Here is a 14,281-nt window from a genome sequence, read left to right on the forward strand (position 1 = left end):
AAACTTATTATTAAATTTTACATCTATTTATTTTTTCAAAACGTATACTTTTATAAATAACCATCGAAAAGGCCGAAATAAGCTCCCTCCACAAGCCGGAGGAGAGCCAAACACCTCACACAACACTATTACATGAATCTGAAATTACACCAATTTACCTAATCGATCGGGTATTTTTTAGATCTATAATTATACCATAAAAAACCTAACAATTTAATCTCCCCTAGAATCGGATCAATCCTAACCTCTTTTCCTTCGAAATTTTCTTTTGTTCCTTAAAATAAATTTTACATCTTTAATTTTATATTTATAATAAATAGATCCGTATTTTTTAATAAAAAAAACAAAATATAAATGATTGGTAGCAACTTGTGATATGGATGTTGATTCTTAAAAGGGATAGCAATGTTGCCAGGAGGTGAAGCCTGCAGCCTTTGCTTTTCATTTTCACTCTTTTTCCCATCTCTCACTTTTGTTTGTATGATACTTCCCTTCAACTACACAATTACTACTTTCTTATTCACAAAATGATTGAATGCACATAAAGACATACATGCATATTATATGCTAATATGGAAATCAAGACAATAAGACATTTCGGTTTTTAATCGTATGAACTAACACATATTATAAACATCAAGCCAATTTTAATAACAATTCATTTTAATTTATGAATCCTTATCTTCTATCCCATCCTCTTATATATTAATCACGTTATTATATCTCGGCCACATGTCGTTCCGTCTAATATCATCGATGCTTCACGACCACTGCTACGTCTCTAACACTATCACTAATTAAGATGCTTACTAGATTACACAAGATAAACAAATAACAAGACAATCGAGCGTACGATAAAAAAAAAACATACATATATTAAACTTCATGGTGCTAGTTATTTTTACTATGTTCATAACTTTATATGACGAAAGACATTTTTGCAAACCTCTACATAAACCTTTCAACCAATGTAACTTACACAACATCACCCTTTAATGATGACCAAACATAAAATACACTAAGTTTTTCATCCAGCAACATATAAAAAGTAAATTGATATTACCAGTAGTTGGTATTAAAAACTCGGTTCATTAACTAAACGTAATATTAAAAAAAAAACTAATATCGTTAAGTATATCTAATAATGATTACAAAGTAGAGCACAAAAAACCAAAAGATTACATATTCAAAGGAAAAAAGGGAAAAAACCCTTAAATTAATCATAAATAAATAAATAAAAAGAAAGAAGAAGGAAAAACAAAAAAAACAAAAACAAAATTAAAGATTTAAAAATGGTTTTCTCCTTGATTGTGTTTCTAGTGTTTAATGTGACCCACGTTTAATTCTTGCCCCCATAATTTAGTTTCAGCGGTACCAGGTGATGATGGAAGACTGGTCGAGTAGATGATATTCACTAGTTGGATCCTTAAACTGAACGAGTTTTATCCCACCGCGCCGTCGTGTCTTTGGGCGTGTGTTTATAGGCGTTGACCTTAGATGAGGGTTTTTCCTGAATCGGAAGGCGAGTGTATCCCGATGTATGAATTTAGCCAGTAGCTTATTTGAAGGATTCGCTAGCCGTTCAAAAAACAATTGGTGTCTCTAAATGACTCCGGCCTAAAGTATCAAAATCAGTATGACCAGTTAATATCTAGTCTTAAAAATCAATATGAACAATTAACATCCAGTCTTAAAAATCAATATGTACAGTTGATATCCCGTTTTAAGAGGCGTTCACAAGTCGAGCCCGAGTCAAGCCAGGGCGGATTCGAGCTCGATGTTGAAATTAAACGAGGCAACTCAGCTAGGCTCTATCTCAATTTTGAAGTTAAACGAGCCTAAGATCGAGCCAACGAGCCGAGCCATGACTCAAGCTGAGCTTGGGACGAGTTTGACTCGATTGCAAAAATGTGTCAACTCAGCTCATAACTCAGATTGTTTTAAATCAAGTTTCTTTAACTTATTTATTCGAACTTTTATCGAGTGAGTCACCAACCCAAGCTTCAAAATATTATTAAAAAAATAAAATTTTTTACTTTTACAATATAGAGTGAGGAACAAGACAAGAAAACACACTAACAATTACATTGAAAGAGAGAAAAAACAAAAAAAAGTCAAAAACACTTAAAAAAAAAAAATCTTAACTTCATTACATTACTACCTGTTGAAATAGAAGCCACTACTTCAACTCATTCTCTTCACTTTCTCTCTCATCAACACACAAACACTAGATTCCATTCCTATTCCTATTCCTATTCCTATTCCTATTCCTATACACTCTACTTCAATTCCAGATTTAACAAACTAACTAACAAACCCTAACCAAACCAATAACCACTTCATGCTTAATTAATCAATTAATTAACTAACTTAACTTACTTCAGATCCAATCCAATGGACGATCTCACCGACGACCTGATCCGACTACCCGACGACTACAACGGCGGCAATGCACGTGACACCACGCCGTTTACCGGTTCCGGAACGAGAGGATCCAGTGGTGCGAGCCGTAGGAGAGCTACGGTGAGGCCGAGCTTAGAGGCGGATGATCTTATTAATCTGCTCCATGGATCGGATCCGGTTAAGGTTGAGCTTAATCGCTTGGAGAATGAAGTTAGAGGTGATTAATGCAATATGATCTCATTATATTGTGTTTTGTTTTTTTTATTAATGTTTTGTTTTGAGTTTTGTAGATAAGGATCGAGAATTGAGCGAATCGCAAGCGGAGATCAAGGCGCTCCGGTTATCGGAACGGCTGCGAGAAAAAGCGGTTGAGGAGGTATTGGTTTTTTGGCGTGTAAATAACTAGAGTAATTATTAATTTATTATTGCTTTACGGTTTTTGGATTAGAGTAATTATTATTACTTTACCTTTTGTAGCGTAATTACTTTTGTCCGAAACTAAAGCGGTTGAGGAGGTATTGGTTTTTAGTGTTACGGGCGTGTAAATAACTAAAGTAATTATTGATTTATTATTGCTTTTACGGTTTTTGGAGTAGAGTAATTATTATTACTTTACTTCATTTTTTGTAGCGTAATTACTTTAGTTCGAAACTGCAGAGTAATAATAATTACTTTAGTAATTTGTATGCTTAGTAGGTTGAGTTTATTTACGGGGTGGGATCTAATAAAACGGGATTAAACCTACTAAACGTACAAATAACTAGAGTAATTATTGTTACTCTACAGCTTTGAACTAGAGTAATTACGCTACAAAAAATGAAGCAAAGTTATAATAATTACTCCGGTTCAAAAATTGTAGATGATTAATCTAGTTATTTGTATCTGTTTGTATTTGATCCTTACACTACTTTTTAAACCTTTGTTATTTTGTATGTTCAGTTGTTCACTAATGAAGTTGTGCTTATTAGGAATAATTAAGTTGTTTTTTTGATTTTTTTTCTAAACTTAGCTGCTTTGATTGAATGCGTATCAGACATTCGTGTCATGTTTTGAATTGTTGATGATTATTGCTTCTCGGTTTTATGTATAAGATATGCGGTTTCTTATTTAAGAATATTTTTTTAGATATGATTTGCAATAATTAGAGCCATCAAGAATATAACTAATGCTTATGTGATAATATGGTCTTTTTGATGTTGATATTTCATATTGCCCATTGAGAAAAAGGTCTGCATTGTCATTGTCTTGAGTATTACTTACTATTTGGTACTTAGTCCATTTCATGATTGAGAGATGGAACATGGTCTTGCTGTTTTCATGTTATAGTTTGGTGGTTCTTGGATACGAGTATCTTCTTCTTCACACGTGCCATATCCACTAGTCGTTTCCTTTTTCTAGTTTGTGAAATTGACATGAATACGATAAGGAACCAATAGAGTTGTATAATACATGATGATACGATATATTGGATTACTTTTTCTTGCTTTGTTTGTTTTCTTCTTTTATATCGGTGTTGGGCCATTGTTGTAAAATGTAAAGTATAATTAAAAGGGCCAAATTTTCTATTGTCGTCTTTTTCACTTTTATGCAAAATATCAATATACGCATGTTTGAATACTTTCCAATTTGTGTTTCTCCATGACTATAAATGTTATTTTTTCACTGCCCATTGAGTTATTATATAATGTAGATATTACTCTGTAATCTCATTGTTTTTATTAATTGGTGCTTTTCCATTGCACTTTTGTTCTGTTATATGGTTTCTTGAGTTTGTATTTTGTATTAGTACTGACATTAATTATTATTTTGTATTACTGCACCTTTTAGCTAACCGAAGAGTTGTCAAAAGTGGATGAAAAGTTAAAGTTGACTGAGTCTCTTCTCGAAAGCAAGGTACTCACTGAATTTGACCCGTTAGAGACAGAACATAACACAAACTGATCATAACTATACACACTTTTTTGGCTATTTAGAATCTTGAAATCAAGAAAATAAACGACGAGAAGAAAGCATCAATGGCAGCTCAGTTTGCAGCAGAAGCTACTCTAAGACGGGTTCATGCAGCTCAGAAAGATGATGATATGCCTCCAATAGAAGCCATTCTTGCACCTTTAGAAGCTGAGCTCAAGCTGGCAAGACAAGAGGTTTGACTTCTAGCCTTTGACTAGTCAATGCAGACGGTGATAACTGATAAATTCTCAAAACTATAATCTCACGGTTTTTGTATTTCAGATTGCGAAGCTGCAGGATGACAACAAAGCATTAGACCGTTTGACCAAGTCAAAAGAGGCTGCATTACTTGAAGCCGAGAGAACCGTACAGGTGGCATTGGCCAAAGCATCCATGGTGGATGATCTTCAGAACAAGAATCAGGAGTTGATAAAACAGATAGAAATTTGCCAGGTCAGACATTGAATTATGATCATTTCTTGTTTTTGGAAATTTGAACTCATGTTTCCTTTTCCCTTTTTGCAGGAGGAAAATAAAATTTTGGATAAAATGCACCGTCAAAAAGTTGCTGAGGTGGAAAAACTTACCCAAACTGTACGCGAACTAGAAGAGGCTGTCCTCGCTGGTGGTGCGGCTGCTAATGCTGTCAGGGACTATCAACGCAAAGTTCAAGAAATTAACGTAAAACATAATGTATTTCCATTCATTATTTATTTAAAGTTTATGCATGTTTGAACTAATAAATCAACTGTTTTTTTTATTAATAGGAAGAGAAAAAGACGCTAGACAGAGAGCTAGCTCGTGTAAAAGTTACAGCCAATAGAGTGGCGACAGTTGTTGCCAACGAGTGGAAAGATGGCAATGATAAGGTGATGCCAGTTAAGCAATGGCTTGAAGAAAGAAGGGTCTTGCAGGTTTCATGAACTTATATTATTAATTTCCATTATGTATTTTTATATGTTATTTAGTTATTGACTTGGACCCATGTGTTAATAGGGCGAGATGCAACAATTGCGCGACAAACTAGCTATAGCCGATCGCGCTGCAAAATCTGAAGCACAGTTGAAAGTACATTTTCAAAGATTTTCATTTATTTTCTTATGACTTCAATTTTTAATTAATTTTGGTAAAACCGTAGGAAAAATATCAACTTCGACTCAAAGTACTAGAAGATACATTAAGATCACCAAACACTGCTTCTTCTTCACGGCGACAATCAATAGGTGGAGCTGACAACTTTACCAAATTACCCTCAAACGGATTTTTACCAAAAAGATCACCATCTTTTCAAATAAGATCAACACTTCCATCTGGTTCAAGTTCAATATTAAGGCACGCTAAAGGTACGTCAAAGTCGTTTGATGGTGGGACCCGATTGCTTGACAGGGGAAAGCTTATTTCAAGTGGCGAGCAGTCTTGTGATGGAAGTAAGGATAACGATGCCCGCGACGGTTCATGGGAAGCTAATAATAATCCAGATGAAAAACCCGAGACAGAAGATACCGTCCCGGGCTTGTTGCATGATTTGCTGCAAAAGGAAGTTATTAGTTTGAGAAAATCTTGTCTTGAAAAGGATCAGAGCCTTAAAGATAAGGATGATGCCATTGAGGTTCATATCTTTTTTCGTTTATGTATTTAATAATATCATTCATTGTTTGGATCGTAATATTAATATGGTTTTATAAAATTAGATGTTAGCGAAGAAAGTTGATACTTTAACAAAGGCAATGGAGGTGGAGGCCAAAAAGATGAAAAGGGAAAAGAATATTTTGGAGAAAGAGGTAGCTGCGATGCGGGTCGATAAGGAGCAGGACAATCGATCCAAACGGGCTGGGAACTCAACGGGTCACGTGAACACACTTCCAGCCAGGTATGTTATATCGGGTTCCAGGAACATATACTCAAAATGGGCCGGGCCCGTTCCTGCGTTTTATTAAGTTGACCGTGTTGGTTGACGTATGCAGGAATGTTGGCCCGAAACAGTGAATAACAAAGGAAGGAGTTGGATAAAAGGTTAAGGTTATTAAGGTTGTTTTTACTTTGATTATATAAGGGTGTAACTAGCATGCATGCATACCCATGGGTAGATGGGTGGGTATGATTTTGTGACTATTTGTGTAGAAATCAGCAGGTGGGTGCGAAGCTGAGCTAACTTTTTTTTTTAATATTTTTTTTATAAATTTTTTATGAGTTTATTTGAGGATGTGCATAGTGTGATTGTGTTATGAGAACCAAGGCTTTTACATTAATTAGTATTGATTTGCTTGTGCTCTATGGGGCAGTGTTTTCATAACTGTCATCGACACGGGTCGAACTGGTGTTGAAACTCCGGTAATTTTTAATAAAATATGGAATTAATTTATTTGTTTTTTTGTTGTATTTTTTTAGAACGGTGACATTCTTATATGTTAGGCTACCGCACTCTCAAATTTAGAGAGCCTTGTTGCGCCTCACTCTAGCCAAACTAAGTTGTCTCTATCTGGGCCTATCTTGGCTTCAAGGTTTGACTTGGGCGTTTCCTCGGGAAACCATACCGCCGGCTGCCATTTGACAGTAGGAAATGAATCAGAAAAAAAGGTTTTTCTTAAAAAGTATAAATTCAAGCCCAACGCCGGTTTAGTTCAAGTGGTGCCATTTTTAGTTCGTCGATCTAAATGATAGCTGTTTAAGGATGTTCCAAAGTACTCCAAACTGGTTATGTAGGCGGCTTTCTGGGATGAACATGGTGTAAAAACCCATATGAACCTGGAGTTGTGGTTAGCTAGGTAAATCAAGCTCTCGGTTTGCTTAAGGCCGTATAGTGCCTTCAAAGCTGATGTCAAATTGAGTCAACAAAGCCGAAAGATTGTAATTTATGTACTTGACAAAAGGTGTTTGGCTGGTGATATAGGAATTAGTAAGAGGCATGAAGTGTAGCGAATTATATGTGCATGACTTCCTACCAAGCCAATCCTGTACTGTTACCTTAGTTTTACCATTAATTACCCTAAACTAAACTAAGTGGTGGCGCTAATACGTTCAATCACCCTAGAGAACTTTAACTTTTAATTAAAAACAAGTTCTACCCGCGCGCTGCGGCAGAGCAGGTTAAATGCATTTTATGTTCGAAAGCTATGGCGCGTTGCAGCATGTACACGGTGGGAAGTCAGATAGTATCAGTTCAATTCATTATGGTAAAAATTATGGAAAAGTTTTATTAACAAAGTCGAGGGGCTAAAAGTAAAGATGCAAGTCGAAAGAGCAAATATTTTATTACCAAAGTTGAGAGGCCAAAAAGTAATTATGTGAAGCTAAAGTTGAGAGGCCAAAAATTATATACGTGAAATTTTTGTGATCAAAATCTAATAAACAAAATTTGGTAAAACAATTGAGGGGTCAAATTTTATATATATGTCAAAGATTAGTGCAAAAGTTTAAGGATTGTAACTTCACTTGTTTTTCAATTGCCCGTGGGCTGATATTATTTGAGTAATAGTTATAATACTTTTGTTTTTGGCCAACAATTATAATACTTTTCAGGATTGAATCAAATACAAATGAAATAAACGTGCTAATTATGAGAATCAAATAGAGTAATTACATACACAAATAGAGTAATTATGTAATTACATCATATAGTAATTATGTAATTATTCAATAATATAATTGCATAATTACTCTACTTGTGTATATAATTACTAATTACTCTACTTGATTCTCACAATTAACAAGCTAATTTCATTTGTACGTTAACTTTCTCTTACTTTTTATTATGTTTGTATAATTTTAATATCTTGAGTTATTTATCTCGGGTTCGTGTGAAAGTTTTTTATGGTTAGTGTTAAAGTGAGTGCTCTTTCGGTCCACTGGTATCATACTGAAACAAATTGATTCTTATCGAATAGCATCCGAACTGGTAGTGAAATTATTTGAACACTAGATCATTTTTAGACTAGACCCTTATTGTTCATAGATAGGGCATATTACCAGCATTTGTTTTTATGGTTTTAGTTCGATGTATCTATTTTGGTTGCATATATAATAACGGTATATAAAAAAGGTTGATTTTCATGAAATTTTAAATTCTGCGATAAATGTTAAGAAATAGAAAAGTGAAGATTGAAGAAACCCGTTGTTGACTATTGTGTGCTCTAAAGTCAAACGAGACATGCTTAATTGGTTATCCCTGATCACATTCTAGAATCATTAAAATAAGTGTTGATAAAAGCAACACGGTTTCTATATTTTTTACCTACGAACACACACGACTCTACATCTGAAATCATCATTAGTGTATTTCACACGACTCTACATCATAAATCATCTTACGGGGTGTTTGGTACAGAGAATGGAATTGTAGAGAAATGGAATAGAGAAATGGAATTACAGAGAAAGGGAATTGGTCTGGAGAATGAGAATTGACTGTTCTGTTTGGTAGTACAGAGATTTCAGTAGAGAAATATAGCTGAGAATCATTTCTCTTGTTTGGTACATAGAAAATAAACAGAGAATTATATCAACTTTATCATTAGCACAAGTATTTTTTTCATAACAAATATTTATTAAAAAATAAAAAACATATAAAAAGATGCATAAATTCCAACCAAAATATGCATTGATCAAACCAATTCACATACAAAACATAGTTTTTAAGCAAAAAACATCAACCATAGTTAAAACCAATTCACATACAAAACATACTTCAACCATACACAACTATCCCATTGAACCATCGGTATACAACTCGACCATCTCAATTTTCTCTTCTATTGTCAACGCAAGAAAAGAACGTCCTAGATCCACATCTTTACCAATCAAATGAGCTGCTTTGAACCGTTTTTTCGTAGTGATACATAAGTTAACAATTCAACAATCTCAACATCTTTACCAATCAAATAAGCGGCTTGACATTTGACTGACCTCTGCATAAGTTAACAATTCAACAATCTCAATTAATTAACCACTTCCTCAAAATTATTTTATAAACAAGGTGTCACATTATAAAAGAACAACATTTTGACCAATTTTATAATGGCATTTTATGATAAAATACTATAACATATAAGATAATCAGAAACTAAACATCACACTTAATTTCACTATGCTATACTACTTCCAAACCCAAAAACATGCAATATCTGACTATACACATATTAGTTTAACGATTATTTTACTACTAATTAAAAATAAAGAAACGAACTTACGGTCCAATTTTTCACCAACGCCAAGAACTTCTTGTACGTTACGAGTCATAATTTGGTGAACCTCATAAAGTTCATCATTCAACTTAGAAATGTTCCTCTGAGTTCTTGTGTCCTGGTACAGTTTCTTAGTCCTCTGTATAAATGTATCTATTCAACAAATTAAAAAGAAGCAATTAAGCACAATACCATAATAACAAAAAAAGCAAAATGAAACAAAAAACAAGTAATATCTTACCAAATTTTATGAAAGCATACGGTCTTGCAGCAGTTTCAATTTGATTTCCATAACCACGCTCGAATTCATTCTTAAGATCTTCAAGATATTGGAAAGCAAGTTTCTTCGGATAAGCACGATCACACATTGTTAAATAACAAACACGCCCTTCAATAATATAACTAATTACATAAGTTAAGGAACCTAATGCATATGATTTAGCATTTTATATGAAAATTAGCGTACGAAAAGGAATGCTAAAAAAACACTAGCACAAACTTGGTAGCCAGACCGTGAGTAGCCAGTCTGTGTTTGTTCGTTTGTGTTTGTGAACCGTTCACAAACAAATCCAATTTCTTAACGAACAAAAAATTCCGTTCGGGTTAGGTGTTCGTGAACCGTTCGCTTATCCTATAATAGCTTAACGAACGAATATGAACACGCAATCATGATATTAAACAAGTTAGGGCAAATGTAGGATACTGGAAAACATAAGGGCCGGTTTCAACGGACATCCTGGATGCATCATTTTGTCCCCTCGAAAGATTCTTAAACAATGCTTTAACTTGCTGTTTGTAGAACTCTGCATCCTGCAAATCGCGACCGTCGTCAAGTCCTTCGGCTAACGGAAGGCCATCAGTGACACGTGCAATCATTGTCAGCTTCACCATCTTTAGTTCGAGAAGCTGTCACTGTAATAATAATAAATCACATAACAATAATATTATAACAGATCGATACAACAAGATGAACATTATTTTCTATCCTATTTCACAATTCATTCAGGTGAGCATAATCGATCGAGAATTAACTTGATTCAGGTGAACATAATTGCAATTTGATCTGGAAAATAATAAGAAATTGAAGATTACCTCATGCGTATGTGATAGGATCCGACGGATTCGAAACGGATCCAGAAGAAGGCAAATTGAATTGCGATTAGGGTTTTGGTGATCGAAAAATTGGGGATGCAGTCCAAATAGAAATAGAAATACAAATAGAAAGATCGAACAGCAGGGAGAATTCTTTCCATTTCTCCGCTTTTTTTAGAGAAACGAAATCAGAGAAATGGAAATGGTTTATTTCCATTTCTCACCTCTTTCTTTCATAAACAAACAAGAGAATTCTTTCCAATTCCATTTCTCACCCCTCAATTCCCTCTACCAAATACCCCCTTAGTGTATTTTGTATTTTGCAGGATTTTAACCCATAATAATTAAAGAGCATATCACTTTACCATCAGAATAGCTTCTTGAAAGACCAATACAATTTATATACCTAAGTTTAAAATTTAAAAATTGGTTGAAGAGCATGTCACTGTAATTTATTCTTGATAATCCAGTTTCTTCGTATTTCGCTTCTTCATCAATGCTTCCTAGGGATAACTATCGGTCTTCGAGAATAGTTAAAACTTCCTGGGCCGAAGGTGAAAAAAAATTAGGCCTTAAATAAAAGGGTTTTTTTGTTGGGTTTAAGTGCAAACGAGCCGAGCCGAGCCGAACCTGAGCTCGGCTCGTTTAACTTAAGCAGAGCTTGAGCTCGACTCGTTTTGAGCTCTATTTTCAAAGCTCGAGCTCGGCTCGTGAGTAGATTTTTAAGCTTGATCTCGGCTCGGACTCAGCTCGTTTACTATTTATTAATTATTTACTAGGCTTTTTAACTTACACAGAGCTCGAGCTCAACTCGTTTTGAGCTCAGCTCGTTTCGAGCTCCATTTTCAAAGCTCGAGCTCGGCCCGTGAGTAGATTTTCAAGCTCTAGCTCGGCTCGGGCTTAGCTCGTTTACTATTTATTAATTATTTTTTATATAATTATAATTATTTCTATATATTTTTTTCTATTATAATTTTATATATAAAACAATATATATTCTTTAGTTTTTTTATTTATTTTTGATAATATTATATATATATATATATATTAATTAATAATTATTAAATACATATTTTAAAATTTTATATAAATGACAAGCTCTTTAGACTCGCGAGCCAGGTCGAGCTCAATCAATGAGACTCGGGCTCATTTATTAAACGAGCTTACTTTTAGGCTTGAGCTAGGGCTTGGGCTTGATAAAGCTCGGTTCGATCGAGGTTTTAACGAGCTGATCCCGAGTAACTCGGCTCGTTTGGACCCCTTTTTTAAACTATTAAATTTTTAAATATAATTAGTTGGTTATGATTTGGGTTGTACAGTTTTTTATTTTTATCTTTTCTATAAAAATAAGCTTAAATGAGTTAAGTAATTGAGTTTAAACAATAAAAATACCTATTTTTTGCACACATATATATATATAGGGTGGGATCTAGTGAAAACTTCTCTTAAAGAGAAAACTTAAAAACTTCTAAAAGCTCCTAAAAAACTATTTTTAACTTTTTTTAAAATTTTTTTTGAAGTTTCTCTATTTTTCCATTGTTCTTATATGTTGTTGTTGGTTCAAAAAAAAAAAACCTTGTCGGTAACCTCGTCGGTGTAGTGCGCATGTGTAATAGTGTGCATTGCATATATGCAAAAGTGTTTGTATTGTATATAATACAACACTATTGCACATATTTGATACACACTATTGTATATATGCAATATAAGACTAATACACACATCAAATACATATTAGTATGTGTAATACAACAATTAACGCACATGTGCACCACATCGACTTTTATTTTATTATTTTTTTTTCATATAATACAACACTACTAAACATATACAATACACAAATATTTAATATATGCAATTAAACACTATTTAACTCAAAAATACATAGTAATACACATGTGTAATACAATGGTATCGCACAGTAATACGTATGTGCATTATAGGGGTTTTTTTTATTTTTTTATATTTTTTTCGAGCAAAGGGTAAGATATAAGAATAATGGCAAAAACAAAATTTGAAAATATTTTTTTATTTTAATTAAAAATAATTCTTTAGAAGTTTTTAAGTTTTCTTTCTAAAGATGAGTTTTCTCTTGATCCTCTTGCTATATATATATATATATATATATATATATATATCTTAATTATATATAAACGAAACCTCCATACATTCTCTCAAACAACCAAATTGTTTTATTTGTAAATGAATGTGTCTCAAGCATTTGATCAGAATTTATGGGTATGTGTCTCACCGCCCTTAAACGGGTTATAGCGTCTCATTATATTAAAAATTAATCTCATCAAATATTTGATATAAAAATCATATAAAATACGGATATAGTAAAAATTAATATCTGATTAAAAAAAAGATATTTAGAGCATTCTCATCCAACCCCTTATTTTGTGCGAGGTGTATAATTTAGAGAGTGATTGAGGGTGTTGTGAGTGAAGAGAGTTTTTATATTTTAGAAAAAATAGTGAGTTTTCTGTATATTTGAAAAGTTATTGTTCATCCCCTATAATTTTTTAATATATTTTGAAAGTGGTTGTGAGTGAAGGAAAGAGAAAAGTTAATGATAAAAAGTATTATTTAATTGAAATGGAGAGAGAAAATGTAATAAGTTTTAGTGTAATTTTTGATTTAGAGATAGGGAGTGGGATGAGAATGCTCTTATTCAACCCCTTATATTATGTGAGGGATGTTTTTATAATTTAGAGAGTGATTGAGGGTATTGTGAGTGAAGAGAGTTTTTATATTTTAGAAAAAATAGTGAGTTTTATGTATATTTGAAAAATTACTGTTCATCCACTATAATTTTTTAATATATTTTAAAAGTGGTTGTGAGTGAAGAAAAGAGAAAATGTAATGATAAAAGGTGTAAAAAGTATTATTTAATTGAAATGGAGAGAGAAAATAAAATGAGTTTTAGTGTAATTTTTGGTTTGAAGATAGAGGTAAGATGAGAATGCTCTTAGTTAAGAAAAATTATATAGTAAAAAAAATAAGTGGGTCATGGGTCTAATCAAATCCAGATAGCTTTTAAACCGGGTTATAACATCACATTTGTTTATAAAACACTTTCATCATCAAATATTATGTATATTATTAACTAATTACTTATAATAAATAAAATTAAATTCAAAAACATATATAAATATTAAACGAATAATATAAAATAACCCCGTAATAACGGGAATAAAAGCTAGTGTGAATGTATGAAGGCCTTATAAATTTAGTTACCAACACTCAATAATTTTGTTTCACAACAAAATCAATTAAAAAAAAGTTATGCTATTTGCTGAAGATCTTGAATACAAATATGAAAAAACCAAAAAAAATGTTCAACTTGGAATAATGGAAGGAAACCATGGATTATTTAAAATGAAAAACGAGTTTAAGGGTAAAATAAAGTAAACTTAATAGAAAAGGTAATTATCTAAAACAGTGAGATTTTATCATACTAATAAACCTTTTATATAAAATAAAATAAATTTTGAATCATGTTTTATATATTTTTGGGCTGTTTTTTACAACTTTATAGTTTTCTTATAATTCTTTCCACATCTTTATATTATATTCTTAAATGTATAACGTGATCTGATTTTATTGTTTTTAAAAGGCCCACTTTTAAAGTTAGCCTTTTTCTGCCTCTCATGGAT

General features: G+C 32.7%; 2 protein-coding genes across 2 annotated transcripts; one reads left to right on the top strand and one right to left on the bottom strand.

The window, feature by feature from the left end:
- The first annotated feature begins 4,232 nt into the window (after positions 1-4,232).
- Positions 4,233-6,536, top strand: LOC143533305 (microtubule-associated protein 70-2-like). Its single transcript, XM_077028133.1, has 9 exons — positions 4,233-4,296; positions 4,377-4,547; positions 4,636-4,806; positions 4,879-5,034; positions 5,121-5,267; positions 5,350-5,421; positions 5,492-5,962; positions 6,045-6,223; positions 6,318-6,536. The coding sequence occupies exons 2-9, from the start codon at positions 4,419-4,421 to the stop codon at positions 6,337-6,339; spliced, it is 1,347 nt and encodes a 448-aa protein (XP_076884248.1). The 5' UTR covers positions 4,233-4,296; positions 4,377-4,418; the 3' UTR covers positions 6,340-6,536.
- Positions 6,537-9,216: 2,680 nt separating this feature from the next.
- On the bottom strand, positions 9,217-10,757 carry LOC143533268 (25.3 kDa vesicle transport protein SEC22-1-like). Its single transcript, XM_077028106.1, has 5 exons — positions 10,623-10,757; positions 10,234-10,442; positions 9,772-9,932; positions 9,537-9,683; positions 9,217-9,254 (listed from the first exon to the last, which is right to left on the bottom strand). The coding sequence occupies exons 2-5, from the start codon at positions 10,419-10,421 to the stop codon at positions 9,217-9,219; spliced, it is 534 nt and encodes a 177-aa protein (XP_076884221.1). The 5' UTR covers positions 10,422-10,442; positions 10,623-10,757.
- Positions 10,758-14,281: the final 3,524 nt, after the last annotated feature.

The sequence above is a fragment of the Bidens hawaiensis genome, unplaced genomic scaffold (genome assembly GCF_021521415.1).
Source record: "Bidens hawaiensis isolate Kalapana, Puna unplaced genomic scaffold, B.hawaiensis_p1.1 tig00009659_1, whole genome shotgun sequence".
Classification (NCBI taxonomy): Eukaryota; Viridiplantae; Streptophyta; class Magnoliopsida; order Asterales; family Asteraceae; genus Bidens; species Bidens hawaiensis.

Coding starts and splice junctions, on each gene's coding strand:
- LOC143533305 (XM_077028133.1), top strand. CDS start 4,419: ATGGCAGCTCAGTTTGCAGCAGAAGCTACTCTAAGACGGGTTCATGCA. Junction 5,035..5,120: donor GCAAAGTTCAAGAAATTAAC/GTAAAACATAAT, acceptor TTTTATTAATAG/GAAGAGAAAAAGACGCTAGA. Junction 6,224..6,317: donor GTGAACACACTTCCAGCCAG/GTATGTTATATC, acceptor TGACGTATGCAG/GAATGTTGGCCCGAAACAGT.
- LOC143533268 (XM_077028106.1), bottom strand. CDS start 10,421: ATGGTGAAGCTGACAATGATTGCACGTGTCACTGATGGCCTTCCGTTA. Junction 9,933..10,233: donor ACCGGCCCTTATGTTTTCCA/GTATCCTACATT, acceptor TTATGTAATTAG/TTATATTATTGAAGGGCGTG. Junction 9,255..9,536: donor CGTTGGTGAAAAATTGGACC/GTAAGTTCGTTT, acceptor TAACTTATGCAG/AGGTCAGTCAAATGTCAAGC.